At 46.5% G+C, this 13,746-nt stretch overlaps 1 protein-coding gene across 9 annotated transcripts in view; it reads right to left on the bottom strand.

Moving 5' to 3' along the window:
- Nucleotides 1–13,746, bottom strand: part of WDR37 (WD repeat domain 37) — a 50,381-nt gene that overhangs the window by 32,598 nt on the left and 4,037 nt on the right. For 7 of the 9 annotated variants that reach the window (XM_082739790.1, XM_082739789.1, XM_082739788.1 and 4 more), the window contains exons 2-5: nt 7,472–7,649; nt 5,468–5,564; nt 2,358–2,453; nt 1,597–1,661 (exon numbers count right to left, since the gene is read on the bottom strand). In XM_082739790.1, coding sequence (XP_082595916.1) covers nt 1,597–1,661; nt 2,358–2,453; nt 5,468–5,564; nt 7,472–7,609 — 396 coding nt within the window. In that variant the 5' untranslated portion in view covers nt 7,610–7,649. Of the gene's footprint in view, nt 1–1,596; nt 1,662–2,357; nt 2,454–5,467; nt 5,565–6,813; nt 6,953–7,471; nt 7,650–13,746 lie in introns of those variants that run through there. The other 2 variants (XM_082739794.1, XM_082739793.1) reach the window with 1 other exon arrangement.

Consider the following 13,746-nt stretch of genomic DNA (forward strand, 5'->3'; position numbering starts at 1 on the left):
GCCCCGCGACAGACGCGCGCCGTCCATCCTCAGGCACCCAGGAAGGGAAGCTCTCGTGTCTGCTGAGCGCACGAGGGGGCGCCGAGCACACGGCCGGCCGGCAGGGCCGAGCGAGGAGGCGAGCAGCGCTGCTTCCGGCTCGCCACCTCCGCGCCGCGCACACACGCAGCGCTCCCACCGAGGACACACGCTGCGGCACGGACCACAACACACTCTGCTATCAGAGTCTTTCTTCAATCTTCAGATGACATCTTTCAACACTATTCTTTAATGCACACAATGAAGATCATTAATTACATGTTTCTTAATAGCACACAGGTATGGATTTGTAGGATCTAAAATGATGGGGGCTTTAAATATGTTTAAATACATTTTTCTTTAAGCAGAATATTGTAATAATGCATTTCCTTCCCCTGGCCCAAATCTCGTTTTTCACTCTTGCTAGCAAGGGCTAACTGTATACACGCCTTTCATCTTCTACTTCAGAAATGCTCTGAAGGTTTCCGAGTGCTAGGACAGTGTGTCGTGTACATACGCGGTCCCACTGGAATAAACAACGGAAGTCGAGATAATACATGAAGTTAGGTGAGGAAGAACATAATTTTACAACACATTTTGAAAAATAGTTTAATGTTGATTTATTTAAAAACTTAAAAACTACTAAGTATAAGCTAAATAATACACAATAAAAATTTTTTAATTCACCAGTTAAACTCTAGAGTTATCAAAGGAAACAAGAAAATAATCAATACTCCTACTATTTTTTATAACAAAGAAGTACTAAAAATTTTCAAATAAGCAGAAGTAGCCACAAGACTGCATCTGGTCTGTTAACTGCGGTTAGTCTCCTGTGCCGGGCTCGCTCAGTGACTTTAGGCTCAATGGAACAAACCGGAAACACAGGAAGTTAACAAGAACTCTTCATGCTACCGTAGCACAGCACAAACTTCAGCTTTTCCCTCGGGTTTAGCAGAAAGAATGTCCATTTATTACGGTTAAATAATTCATTTATCTTTTGTATGTCCAGAATACTCCCAAACTAGAGACGCACACAAAATCATTCAGAATATTCCCTGACAGCAGTCCTCCCTCCCAGATAAACTGATTTCCAAATGATTCAATCTTTGCCACTTTAAGACGGTCAGAACAAGGTAACTTTTAAAAACGCAAACTATCCCAACTGTCCGAACGTGCCTTGCAGACAGACCTTCACTTCTGGATGATCCTTAGAAAACGAGAGAGAAGGCGAGGCTAACGGGGAAGCCTCCTGCGTCCCGCCTGTCCCGCTCTCCAGACTCAGCCTCTGCATCAAGCCACAGAACACCACAACATGTCTCTTTCCTGAAAAGACGATCTCTTTACTTACGCGCAACATTTGACTCTCAGGAAGGACCTGGGCAGAGCAGAGTCCAGGTGTCCAGAGGCCGTGGCCACTTAACACACTTATGATACTCCCTGCAAAATCCAATTTCTCTAAACAGCAGAAGTTCCTCCTTGTCTGTTACTCGCTCCTGACTGGAAAATATGCAGCTTCAGGTACACGTCTGCACACCTCAAATACCACAGGAGCGGCCCGAGGGCCAGCGCCTGGCGTACCTTGCTGGTGGAGGCCTTGTACGTGGTCTTCAGCTTCTGCGACAGCTGGCTGGTGCTGTGGCTGGCTGCAGACGCAGAGAAGCGACAGTCAGGGATGCCATACAAGCACAGGGCCCCAGAGTGTCAGAGCAGGGACAGACTAGGGACAGCAAACACCACCTGTGGTTCCACACAGGAAAACAGTGACACCGCCCACCCCCCGCCCCGCGCCGAGGGTTCATCCATGCTGGCGTCAGGGCCAGGCCACGGCCACAACAGGAAGCCTGGCCTCCCGGCGCCCCCTCCCCTCCTCCACACCGGTGCTGACCGCAGGGCCCAAGTCCCACCCACTGCACACCGCCCATCAGTCCGGGTCCCTCGCTAAGGTCCATACTTCCCCTACACAGAACGTGCAGGACAATCCTTTTTTTTTTTTTTGAAGATCAGCTGAGTAACTCATTTGTTTAATTTTGAAAATATCACTATCTTAAAATACCACTATCTTAAGACTCAGTTTGACCCACATGCTTTGAAATGTCCCCCCCCCGAGTTTTACAGTTTCTTCTGTTTTATTAGGTAGCACCTTGAGTATTGAAGAATTTGAAAAAAGAAAGCTAATGTGGTCCTTGGAGGTTACAGCACAGTATTTGTTGTGGCCGCGGAGGACTCACTACACAGGCACACTTGCGCACACAAACTCACTCAAGAATGTCGTGAACCACACGGAAGTACCACTCGGATATATTCTGTGGGACAAGCCTTTCGTGAGCGCTCACCCTTACCTTTCGTCTTGAGCTGGCCCTTGCTCAGTTCCGCCCCGTCGACCGCTTGTCCTTCAACGGCTAAACGTTCATTAAGAGTCTCGATTTCCCTACGCACTGGGAATAAAGAAGTGGTTTTCAAGAAGGTAAGACGTGCACTTCCAAACTTCAGTACCTAACAACATTAACACTGAAGTACTGTCTAAACGAGATCCCAGTTCCTACAGCTCTCACGACCTCACGACACCCTGCGTAGACGATGAACTCCAGCACCGGGAAGATGCTGCGCCGTCGGGGCTCACGGGCAGGACTCGGGGACCCGGGCCTCAGGTCGTCCCCTTTGTACTCTCTTCTGTACACTTAAAAACATTTTCCTGAGGGGCGCCTGGGGGGCTCAATGGGTTAAGCCGCTGCCTTCAGCTCAGGTCGTGATCTCAGGGTTCTGGGATCGAGCCCCGCATCGGGCTCTCTGCTCAGCGGGGAGCCTGCTTCCTCCTCTCTCTCTGCCTGCCTCTCTGCCGACTTGTGATCTCTTTCTGTCAAATAAATAAATAAAATCTTGAAAAAAAAAAAAATTTTTTTCTGATACTGCCCAAAATTCAGTGAAATGTTTAGTCTAGCTGAGAACACGGAAGCTGGGGGGAAACACAGGCCATAACAACACGCAGCCTTCGCGGTGAGGCTCCAGATACAGAGGACACGTAACCAAGATGAACAATTCAGGGGGAGTTCGCACCCATGATTGCAAGTGCAGAACCGCAGGGAAGGCAGGCAGAGGGGGGACATGAGTCTTCGAGGGGACGATCAGGAGACACGCTTATGCTGGTGCCCTTCTCAGCCCCGAGCCCTCTCGAACAGGACTGCGAGACCGCGGGATGAGGAGTGACATCTGGGGAAGGGACTCGGCCAAGGACACGAGCCACTGCAGCAAGGCAGCAGTGCCGTGACCTGGCCGTGCACCTGCCACTGTGTCAAGCCACCTCCCAGCATGCTCCACTCTCTGCTCGGCCTCCAGTGAGACCAAGGGGCTGGGTCAGGCGACAGGGAGGCGGAGGGCAAAGGCTCGGAGCAAATCCACCGAACGCTGACTGTCCTCAGATCACAGGAAGCCATCCAAACCAGTCAGCATGAGACCGTACACACTCCAAGTTCCTCCGGCATTAGTCACTGGTAATCCTAGGGTTGTTTTTTTGTTTGTTTGTTTTTTCAGTAGGCTCCACGGGAGACCAACACAGGGCTTGGAATTTACGACCCTGAGCTGAGATCAAAAGTCAGACACTTAACTTACTGAGCCACCCAGCCACCCCAGTAATTCTATTCTTTTTCTTGAACAAACTGCATGAATTCATAAAACATAAGGCCTTAGATCACAAAAGAAATTCAATAGCACTTGGGGCATTACAACTGATACTTAAAAAAAAAGAAAAGCACTAAGATCAGAAGCAGTACACAGTACCTAAGTTTTACTTTATAAAAACTTCAAATAATTTCTACCTCTGTAAATTTCCAAGATGGACTTATGAGGAGAATTCAAAAATAGAACATCAAATGGTCCACTAGAAAAGTTTTAGTGACACAGGATTACATTCTTTTCATTATTTACTCAACACCACTTAGTTCTGGAGTAAAAGATATTTTAATAACAGATTATATATTAATAGAGAAAAGAATTGTAACAGAAATGTTGTTGGTCAAGTATGAAGACCAGATAATAGTTCCATGCGCATAACCCAGGTTTCATCAACACAAACCCTATGGAAAGAACAGACACTGTAAAGTAATGGAGAGACCAGTGGGTAAGGGACAGGCTTATTTCCTGACGTTTCCCAGGAAAGCATGAGTGCACGTGGCTTAAAGCTGACTAGCCAAGAGTAAAAGTGGACTAAGTTTACAGAAATAATCACAAGAATTAAAAGCAAAAAATGCAGAAAATATTTTCCTTGCAGAACAGAATAGGTCGGCAGGCAAGGGTAATAGTAGTTATCTTTACATACTGGGGTTTTGTTTTGTTTTTTGTTTTAGCAATCTCCACCCAAGGTGGGGCTCAAACTCATGACCCCAGTATCAAGAGCCAGACACCCCATTAAACGAGCCAGCCAGGAGCCCCGATGCTGTCTGATTCTTTAAGCAATGGATGGCATTCCTTCTAAAATAAACTTAAAAGGAGAAACTAAAGCTAATTCTTTTTTGAAGATTTAAATTTACTTATTTCGTTGACAGGGAGAAACACGGCGAGAGAGGGAGCACAAGCAGGGGGAGTGGGAGGGAGAAGCAGGCTCCCGCCGGGCAGAGAGCCCGATGCAGGGCTCAATCTGGGGACCCCGGGATCATGACCTGAGCTAAAGGCAGATGCTGAACGACTGAGCCACGCAGGTGCCCCTAAAGCTAAGCTAATTTAAAAATTCCTTTGATTTACCTTTAGTAAGTCAAACTCATAATACATTTTAGGAAGTTCTCAAAATACAGTCTATTTTAAAGAGAAACACAGATCAACATTTTCTCAATCTACAATAAACTCTCTGTAAGAGTGTTTATAAGATGCATGTATTTTTCATAAAATCAGTTTGAATGGGCAAGTCAGCAGAACTATCTATCCCAAAAGTAACCTGTGAGCATGTGGCCTCCATGGCAAAAGGGGCCTTGCAGGTGTGAGAGTAAGGGATCTCCGATGAGGATGTCACCCGGTATGACCCGATGACCCATCCTTCCCTCACGTCTTTAGAAATGGCTCAGGGATGCACTAGGAGGACTCTGCCCGCTGCTGATGGCTTTGGAGGCAGGAGTGGAAGGGCTTCAAGGTGAAAAGTGAGGCAGGCTCTGGATCCTGGGCACGCCAACAGGAAGATGGCGACCTCTGTCCTCACACTGTCGAGGACCGAAACCGGCCACCATGAAACAAGCAGAGGACAACTTCCCTCTCACACCTTCAGAGGGGCACAGTCCTTCCGACACCAGGATTTGAGCCTGGTGACACAGCCACAGACTTCTGACTTCTGACTAGGGAGTTGTAATGTCATAAATTTGGGTTATCCTAAGGGACTGCAAGTGGCACAGAAGAGGAGGAAGCAGACAGAGTAGCGAATGTCTACCCAGACATCTTACAGAAGTTTACGAGGACAGCAGATACTCACGTTCTAAGTTCTCAATATAAAGGTTTTCAAACTCTCTCTCTATTTGACCAAATAGTTCCAGAAGTGTACTGCGAACCGAGGAAGGCAGCTTAGAATCCTGAAAAAAGGAAGATTCTGTTTAAAATGAGTAAGAAACTCTTTTTCAAAGTGAATGTCTTAAATTCTTATTTCTTACACAAAAAATGCTTAACAACTTAGTTTTACATCTACCCAGACTACAGACGAAAACTACAACCCAATGATAAAAATGGTCACGCAGCCCAATATGGGATTCAAAAACAAACATTTCTTCAAAACATTTTTCCTTTAACAAGGGAGGGAAGAAGCCTACCTTATTGGAAAACTTCCAGATCTGTAGAGAAGGAAGACAGTCCCCATAAACGAGGTTTTATCACACACAGTCTCTTAAGTTCCACCATATGATACTCTAAGTTTATTTTAATAAGCTATATTCTAGGGGCGCCTGCGTGGCTCAGTGGGTTAAGCCACTGCCTTCGGCTCAGGTCATGGTCTCAGGGTCCTGGGATCGAGCCCCGCATCGGGGTCTCTGCTCCACAGGGAGCCTGCTTCCTCCTCTCTCTCTGCCTGCCTCTCTGCCTGCTTGTGATCTGTATCAAATAAATAAAATCTTAGAAAAAAAAAAGGGAAAGGAAAATAACCATGACAATGAACATCTCCCACACTGTCCACCTTGCTTCGTGCCTTCGCATATTCTCTTCCCTCTCTGTGCCATGCTGCTCCTGCATCCTGGTCCAGCCAGTCCCCCTTGCACGGGGCACTCGGGGAGAAGCCTTTGTGCGTCCTCAGGGAGGCCAAACCCCTCCTACTGCATCCATGCCTACCGACCTGCACCCACAGCGCTTCCAGACCCTGACTACTCGGTAACTGAAACAGCACATTTACTGAAGCCGCAAATGCAGGATGTCACAGGAACTGGAGACAAAACTGGGACGTCGGCAAGAGCCTCACTTGACAATCAGGGAAGCAAAATGTGCCGTGAAATGAGACCTTCTCCCCCAGGAAGGTGGAGGGAGCTTTCAGCAAAGCTTTAAAACCCACGTGCGCTCCACCCCATCCGCACGTCCCGGGCGCAGCAGGCCGGTCAGCGCCTGGTGCGCACACAGACGCGGCCGGGCTCCGGCAGGCCTCGCGTCCCTGCGCCGAGCAGCCCCTTCTGCAACGCCGCAGTCCCGAGTCTGAGCCGGGGGCAGTGACCACCCCGCCCGTTCACACTACCTGCGCGTAGCAGGACACTGCTCCCCAGCCAATGACCGTCGACTTGTCTGGAAAGCGAGTCCACTGGGAGCCGGCCACGTGGACGCTCAGATCCCTCCACCCCCACCTACCATGCGAGTAGCTCGCAGCGCACACCGCTGCTGCGGTCTTCCTGCGGCCGAACCAGCCAGAGCGCCTCACGCCCGCCATCCAGGGACGCGTCTCGGCAAGAAGGCTAGAGAGTGCTGAGCTCAAACACGAGGGCCCTCGGGGCGGCGCGGCGGCCAGGCCATTCAGCCTGCAGGCCTCTGAGTGACCCTGAGGAAGGGTTACCCCGAGACGCGATCACCTACTTGTCCTACATCACAATGGAGGAGGGGCGTTCAGAAGGCCAAGCAAAGGACACATTCACCTCAAATGGGAGTTAAGTCCAGAAGATGCTAGCAAAGGACAGTGTGGGACTTCCACTAGAAATGTAAATAAATCGAATAAAAAAACGTATCTTACACTGTCTACCTGCACTGTCCAATTCGGTAGCCAGTAGCCACAGGTAGCTATTTAAATTTAAATGTAAATTAATTAAAATTTTAAAAATTCCTTAGTCACACTAGCTAGTCACACGTCTCTGTGTAGGTATTATATGTGACAGTTGTTTTAATCGGTTATTAAGGGAAGAAGGGCCTGGTTTTGTTTTGTTTAGTCTCAGTAACCCACTCTTCTTCTCTACTTTGGAGACCCGCAGGTATTCGGCTACTTCTGGAACATTACGAACACCGTGGACGCGCTCACCTGTCCTTCGAGCATCTCTCTCGGCAGACCTGTCCTCTCCTGCTCCGAGCTGTTGGTCCTTCGTATGGAAAGGCTGTGAGATTTGCGTTTCTGTTTTGCTTGGCGAGCAGTGGAGCAACTCCCGCTTTCTGTGGGCATCACTTCTAGAAGGTGATTTCCCGGTCGCTCCTGTAGTAAGCTAAACAAAAGCAGGAGAAACTTAATTTCTGATCCGGCAAACTGAAATGAAGGAAAAGCAGACGACAATTTCTTTCAATTCCAAACTTCTTCACTACGGCAGTATTTACTATTTAATTTAAAAAGTGACAAATTAACCTTGTTTAAGATAAACACCCCAGCCTTCATCAAACAGGTAACTTTTTATCAAATCTGATTAACAAGTTTTGAAAAGTCAAATCGCAAAGACAGGCTTAAAGAACAAGTCTCCCTTGACCAACTTTCCCCAGCCCCAGTCTACACCCCCGAGAACCAATTCTAATCACACATTCTAGATCACAGATCCTAGAACAATGCTGTCCCAAGAGAAATATAATGCAAGACACACACAACACGGCAAATTTCCTAGCAGCCACGTTAAAAAAAAAAGGTAAACAGGTAAAATCACTTTTAATGATTTATTTAGTTCACTGTGTCTAAAATACTGTAACTTTAGGCAAACAAAAAACACCAATCGCCAAACGCTTCTCCAAAACAGCTGTAACGTCTTCTGTTCCCATCAGCGACGGGATTCTGCTCTCCAGACTCATCTGGAGCGCTCCCGGTGTTCAGTTCCGGCGGCTCTGGGCGACGTGCGGTATCTTGTCACGGTGTTTGCGCACACTTCTCTGGTGGCTGGTGACCCTGCACATCTTCCCGTGAACTGTCAGGAAAACGTCTCCCAGCGTCTTCTAACAGGACTCTGGGTTTTTACTGCAGAGACCTGAAAGTTCTCCATACAGCCTTCACGCGTTACATGTCAGCTGAGTGGGTTACCAAGTTTCCCCCAGTCTTTTTTTTTTTTTTAATTTATTTTTTATTTATTTTCAGCATAACAGTATCATTATTTTGCACCACACACAGTGCTCCATACAATCCCTGCCCTCCCTAATACCCACCAGCTGGTTCCCCCGACCTCCCACCCCCCTCTCCCGCAGTCTTTTATCCTAACAGGGTTTTTCACAAAGCAAAACTTTTACAATTTTGATGAAATCCCACCGATCGATTATCTTTCAGAGTCAGGTCTAAGAACTTTTTATCAATTCTAGGTCCTAAAAATTTTTTCTTTTAAAATTGTAGTTTTATACATTATATTTAAATTTATGAGCTCCTTTGGGTGTTTATATTAAGGTGTGTTTAGATCACAGGGTATTTTTGTTTGGGGTTTTCTTGTTTGTTTCATTCTTTCTGAGGATATCCGATTATTCCAGCATCACATGTTGAAAGCTATCCATCCCACACTGAGTTAAGAAAGTTTGGCATCTTGGTCAAAAATCCGCTGGCTATATTTAGGTGAGATTATTTTTGGTTCGCTCTTCTGTTCACCTGATCTATGTATCTCTCTCTCTCTCTCCAAACAACACAGTATTTTTCTTTTTCAGTTTTATTTAAGTACTCTCTATAATGAACGTGGGGCTTGAATTCATGCCCCCAAGATCAAAAGCAGGATGCTCTTCCAACTGAGCCGGCCAGGTGCCCCTGCCAACAGTCTGGACTACTGTGTGGTCTTGAAATCATGAGTGATTCCTATCACTGAAATCTTTTTCAAAATTGTCTTAACTCTTCTAGTTTCTTTGCCTGTCCACATAAACTTGGAATAATTGTTCCCATACTCTGGTTTCTCTTCAGATCGCATAAATCTTTCGCCTTTTACTAAAGATTTCCATGGAATAATTGTTCCCATACCTACAAAAATAAAAATCTTCATGGAATTTTAAAGGAATTGTGTTTAATCTGTTCATCAATTTGGAGAGAAGTGGCACCCTTATCATGCTGAGCGTTCCAACCTATGAATACGGTGTATGTCTCGGTTTATTTAGATCGTTTCTTCTTTCCTCAGTTCTGTAAATTTCCACAAAGAAGTCCTACATGTGACTTTTCGAATTCACACCGAAATTTGTGCTGTTACTGTCTGAGTGATGTTAAACAACATTGTATTTTCATTTCCATTTTATGTTAATTGCTAGTACCCCACACTGTTGTCAAGTCATTTATTAGTTCTAAATTTTTATTCATTCTTTGGCATTTTTTAGGTAGACTATTATGTCATAAAAAAAGTTTCATTTCTTCCTTTCTGATCTGTGCGCCTTTATTTCCTTTCCTTCTGGCTAGAAATTCTAGTATTGTGTTGTAAATAGTGACAATAAACATCCTTGTTTTGTTTTGATCTCAAGGTTAAAAAGACTGTTTCTGACCGTTAAGTATGACGCTAGCTGTAGGTCAACTGCGCGATGAGGAGACTCCCCGCTCCTGAGAATCTCACTAATGTGCTGAATTTTGTCATGTTTTTTTTCTGCATCACTTAATGGTGCGGCTTTTCTTTACCCTGTTAACAGATCAATTACACAGATGATTTTCGAACGACATTCCAAATTTGTATGCACAAGTAAACCCCACTTGTTCCTAGTATACAAGTCAATCTCTGGTCCCTCATTGTGTTTTTTGTTTTGTTTCTGCTTTCCTGCGTGTTACTTCAACATGTCTCGGCATGCTATTCTGACGTACGGTGTCGTTTCTGAGGTCACCTCTCCTGTACGACTTTCGGGGACTGCTGCAGGCATTAGGTTTTCACAGTATCGGTCCGATGATCAACACTGCACGAGGTCACGGTAACGAACAGAAAGCTGCCCTCCCATCTCGGTACACCCGCACTCGTAACGGGTCCCGTGAGACGCTTCCTCCACACACCCCCAGAGACCGTCCAGAGCTTCAAACTTCAGCCGCGAGGGGCACCTGCCGTGCGCACCAGCAGGTCGCCCTCACCGCTGTCCGTGCTTCGCGCCCGCTGCGCCCGCGCGGCTTCCCGCATTCCCGTGGTGTCCCGCGAACTTCCTCCAGCGGTTCTCTTTGGGCAGATCTGGGGCTGCCGACAGATCACGTGAAGGATGTTTTCACTTGATACAGAACCCTGGGCTGGCAGGTCTTTTCTTTCTGCACTTGAAAAATACGCCACGTCCTCGTGGCCTCTATAGTCGCTGATGGCAAATCCACTGTCAACTCGTCTGTCCGCTCGCGGGAAAGTGGCACTTCTCTCAGTGCTGCTTCTTTAGTTCTCAGAAGTTTGACTGCGATGGGTCTTAGCATGGATTTCTTTGAGTTTCTCTCGTCGGAGTTTCATAAATCTGCTTGATTCTGTTAAGTTTATAGCTTCCCAAATTTAGGAAATATTCAGCCAGTGTTTATTCAAATATGTTTTCAGCCCCACTGTCTTTCCCCTCTTTCTGGGACTGTAACAAGAGCATCAGGTTTTTGTCCCAGTCCCACAGGCCCCCGATACTCCGTTCCCTTTCCTCCAGTCTATTTTCTCTCCGCTGTTCAGGTCCGGTGACCTCTGCTTCTTCCGTTTTTCCTCTGCCCTCTCCATTCTGCTGTCCCGCCATCCACCGGGTTTTTGTTTCAATTACACTCTTCAGCTCTAAATGTCCATGTGCTTCTTTATATCCTGTGTTTTTTTTTGACATTTTTTTTTCTCATTTGTCTCAAACATTACTAACGGCTCAGGACCACATACTCTGGCTGTCTGCAAATCCCTGCCGAGTCATTCTAGCATCTGCGACATCTCTGTGCTGCTGTCCGTTGCCTTCTCTCATTCAAACAGAGATTTTCCCACTTCTTCATGACATATAATTTCCAACTGAAGCCTCAATATTATGGGTTTCATGTTATTAGACTCAGGATCTGATTTAAGTCTTCTGTTACAGCAGGTCTCCAATGACCATGTCCCAGCAAATTCTTGTTTCTGCCAGGTAGACCGTAAAGGGGGAGATGGAAGTCAGGGTCTCGGCTCAGCCTCCACTGACCCTGGGTGAGGGACTCCTCACTGCTGCTGAGGGGAGCCCCGGCTTAAGCGTTACCTCCTCTAAAGAGCTTCCTCTGACCATTGCGAGTCACGGCACTGCGTGGCCCTCAGCACCTGCACACCTAGATCTTATCTGTGGTTTACTCAGTGAATGAATGCTTCCCCCACACCACCACCCATGTCCCACCTGGGACACTATCTGAGCTCACTATTGTTCTCATAGGGCCAACCAGGTGGCCTGACATAAATACATCCCAAAATACTTGATGGTGTAAGTGAATGAACAGACAAACCCATCTAACACTAACGAGCTGTATAACCTCGAACGAGTCATTTAACCACCTTCCTAAAGCTTAATTCTGCCATCGTTAAAGCAGGGACAGCAACAGCACTCATTTCCTTAAGTCCCGCGCCAGTGCTCTTCAGTGTGTAAACACGTCAGGTGCCAGGAATACCGAAGTGAACTAAACAGACTTGGTCCCTACTTTCAGGTTATTTAGAGTTGTGAGACAGACCTTGCATATAATCTCAGAATTTACTACAGAAATTGCAAATTATGGTGACTAGTCTTTTTTTTTTTTAAATTTTATGTATTTATCTGACAGACATGGATCACGAGTAGGCAGAGAGGCAGGCAGAGAGAGAGGGAGAGGGAAGCAGACTCCCTGCTGAGCAGAGAGCCCGATGCGGGACTCGATCCCGGGACCCGGGGATCATGACCTGAGCCGAAGGCAGAGGCTTAACCCACTGAGCCACCCAGGCGCCCCTATGGTGACTAGTCTTAAAGACAGAAATACCATGAGAAGGCAAGATACAAACTAAAGAATTAGCAAGGTTTTTCCAAGAAACTGACATTTAAACTGAGACTGAAGGACTAGTAAGAGTTAAGCATGCGGAAGAGAGAGAAGGAGGGGGTGTTCCAAGAGCAGGAACAGCACGAGCAAATTCCCTAAGCTGGGAATGAACTATTTTCTCAGAGGTACTAACAAAGAGATAATGTGGCTAAGGCCCAACAAACAATGGAGAGAACGGTACATGTGGGAGAGGTAGGCTTAGAGCCTGTCTTTTATGTTTAGATTGTACCCTAAAACAAAAAAGGAAGTTATTTCAAGGTGTTTACATGAATGACACTAGATTTACATGAAAAATCACTCTTGCTGCTGTGTAGACAACACATGGAAAAATCAGATGACTACGAATGAGAAAGCCAGCCAGGAAGTTACTAGAGCAGTCTAGGCAATCAATGATGATCCTCAAGATCAGCAGGGTACACAGACGGACTTGGGCTGGGGAGGGCCGGTGGCGCAGAAGAGCGGGGTCAACAACAGCCCTCACTTCTGGGATAAGAAATAGGTGAAAAAGAGATCAAATTACTGAGGTACTGAAATATTGAGGCAGCAGATTTGCAGAAGAAAGCAAGAACTAAATACTGAAGGTAATATGCTTGCAAGGCCTCTGCACATTTAAAATACAAAAGAGGGGGCGCCTGGGTGGCTCAGTGGGTTAAAGCCTCTGCCTTCGGCTCAGGTCATGATCTCAGGGTCCTGGGATCGAGCCCCGCATCGGACTCTCTGCTCGGCAGGGAGCCTGTTTCCCCCTCTCTCTCTGCCTGCCTCTCTGACTACTTGTGATCTCTGTCTGTCAAATAAATAAATAAAATCTTAAAAAAAAAAGATTTTCTTTCTTCATCTGACAGAGAGCGAGCGCACACGCGCACAAGCAGGCAAAGCTGCGGGGCTGGAGGCTCAATCCCCAGACTCTGGGATCATGAACCCTGCGGAAGGCAGATGCCTAACCAATGGAGCCTAACCACCCCGGCACCCCAGTGGAAAATTTATTTTTTTTTTAAGATTTTTTTTTATCTATTTGACAGAGAGAGACACAGCGAGAGAGGGAACACAAGCACGGGCGGGGGAGAGGGAGAAGCAGGCTCCCGGCTGAGCAGGGAGCCCGACGTGGGGCCCAATCCCAGGACCCTGGAATCACAACCCGAGCCAGAGGCAGATGTCCAATGACTGAGCCACCCACGCACCCCGAAAATTTATTTCTGACTGAAAAATTAAAGAACACATTTTTTAATGACATTTCGGTCTGAAAATTTAGAGCTACAGAAATTAGAGATGACTGAAATAAAGATATAAGCCAAACAATGGCAAAATCTGTAATTGGCAGAATTTTATATACAATGTAACAAAGGTTACATTGATACTATCTTTGACAAATTGCATATAACAAAACTACCTTGGTTAAACAATTCAGTATGATCCCACTTAAGAGTATT

This window comes from Mustela nivalis, assembly GCF_964662115.1.
Source record: "Mustela nivalis genome assembly, chromosome: 7".
Lineage (NCBI taxonomy): Eukaryota > Metazoa > Chordata > Mammalia > Carnivora > Mustelidae > Mustela > Mustela nivalis.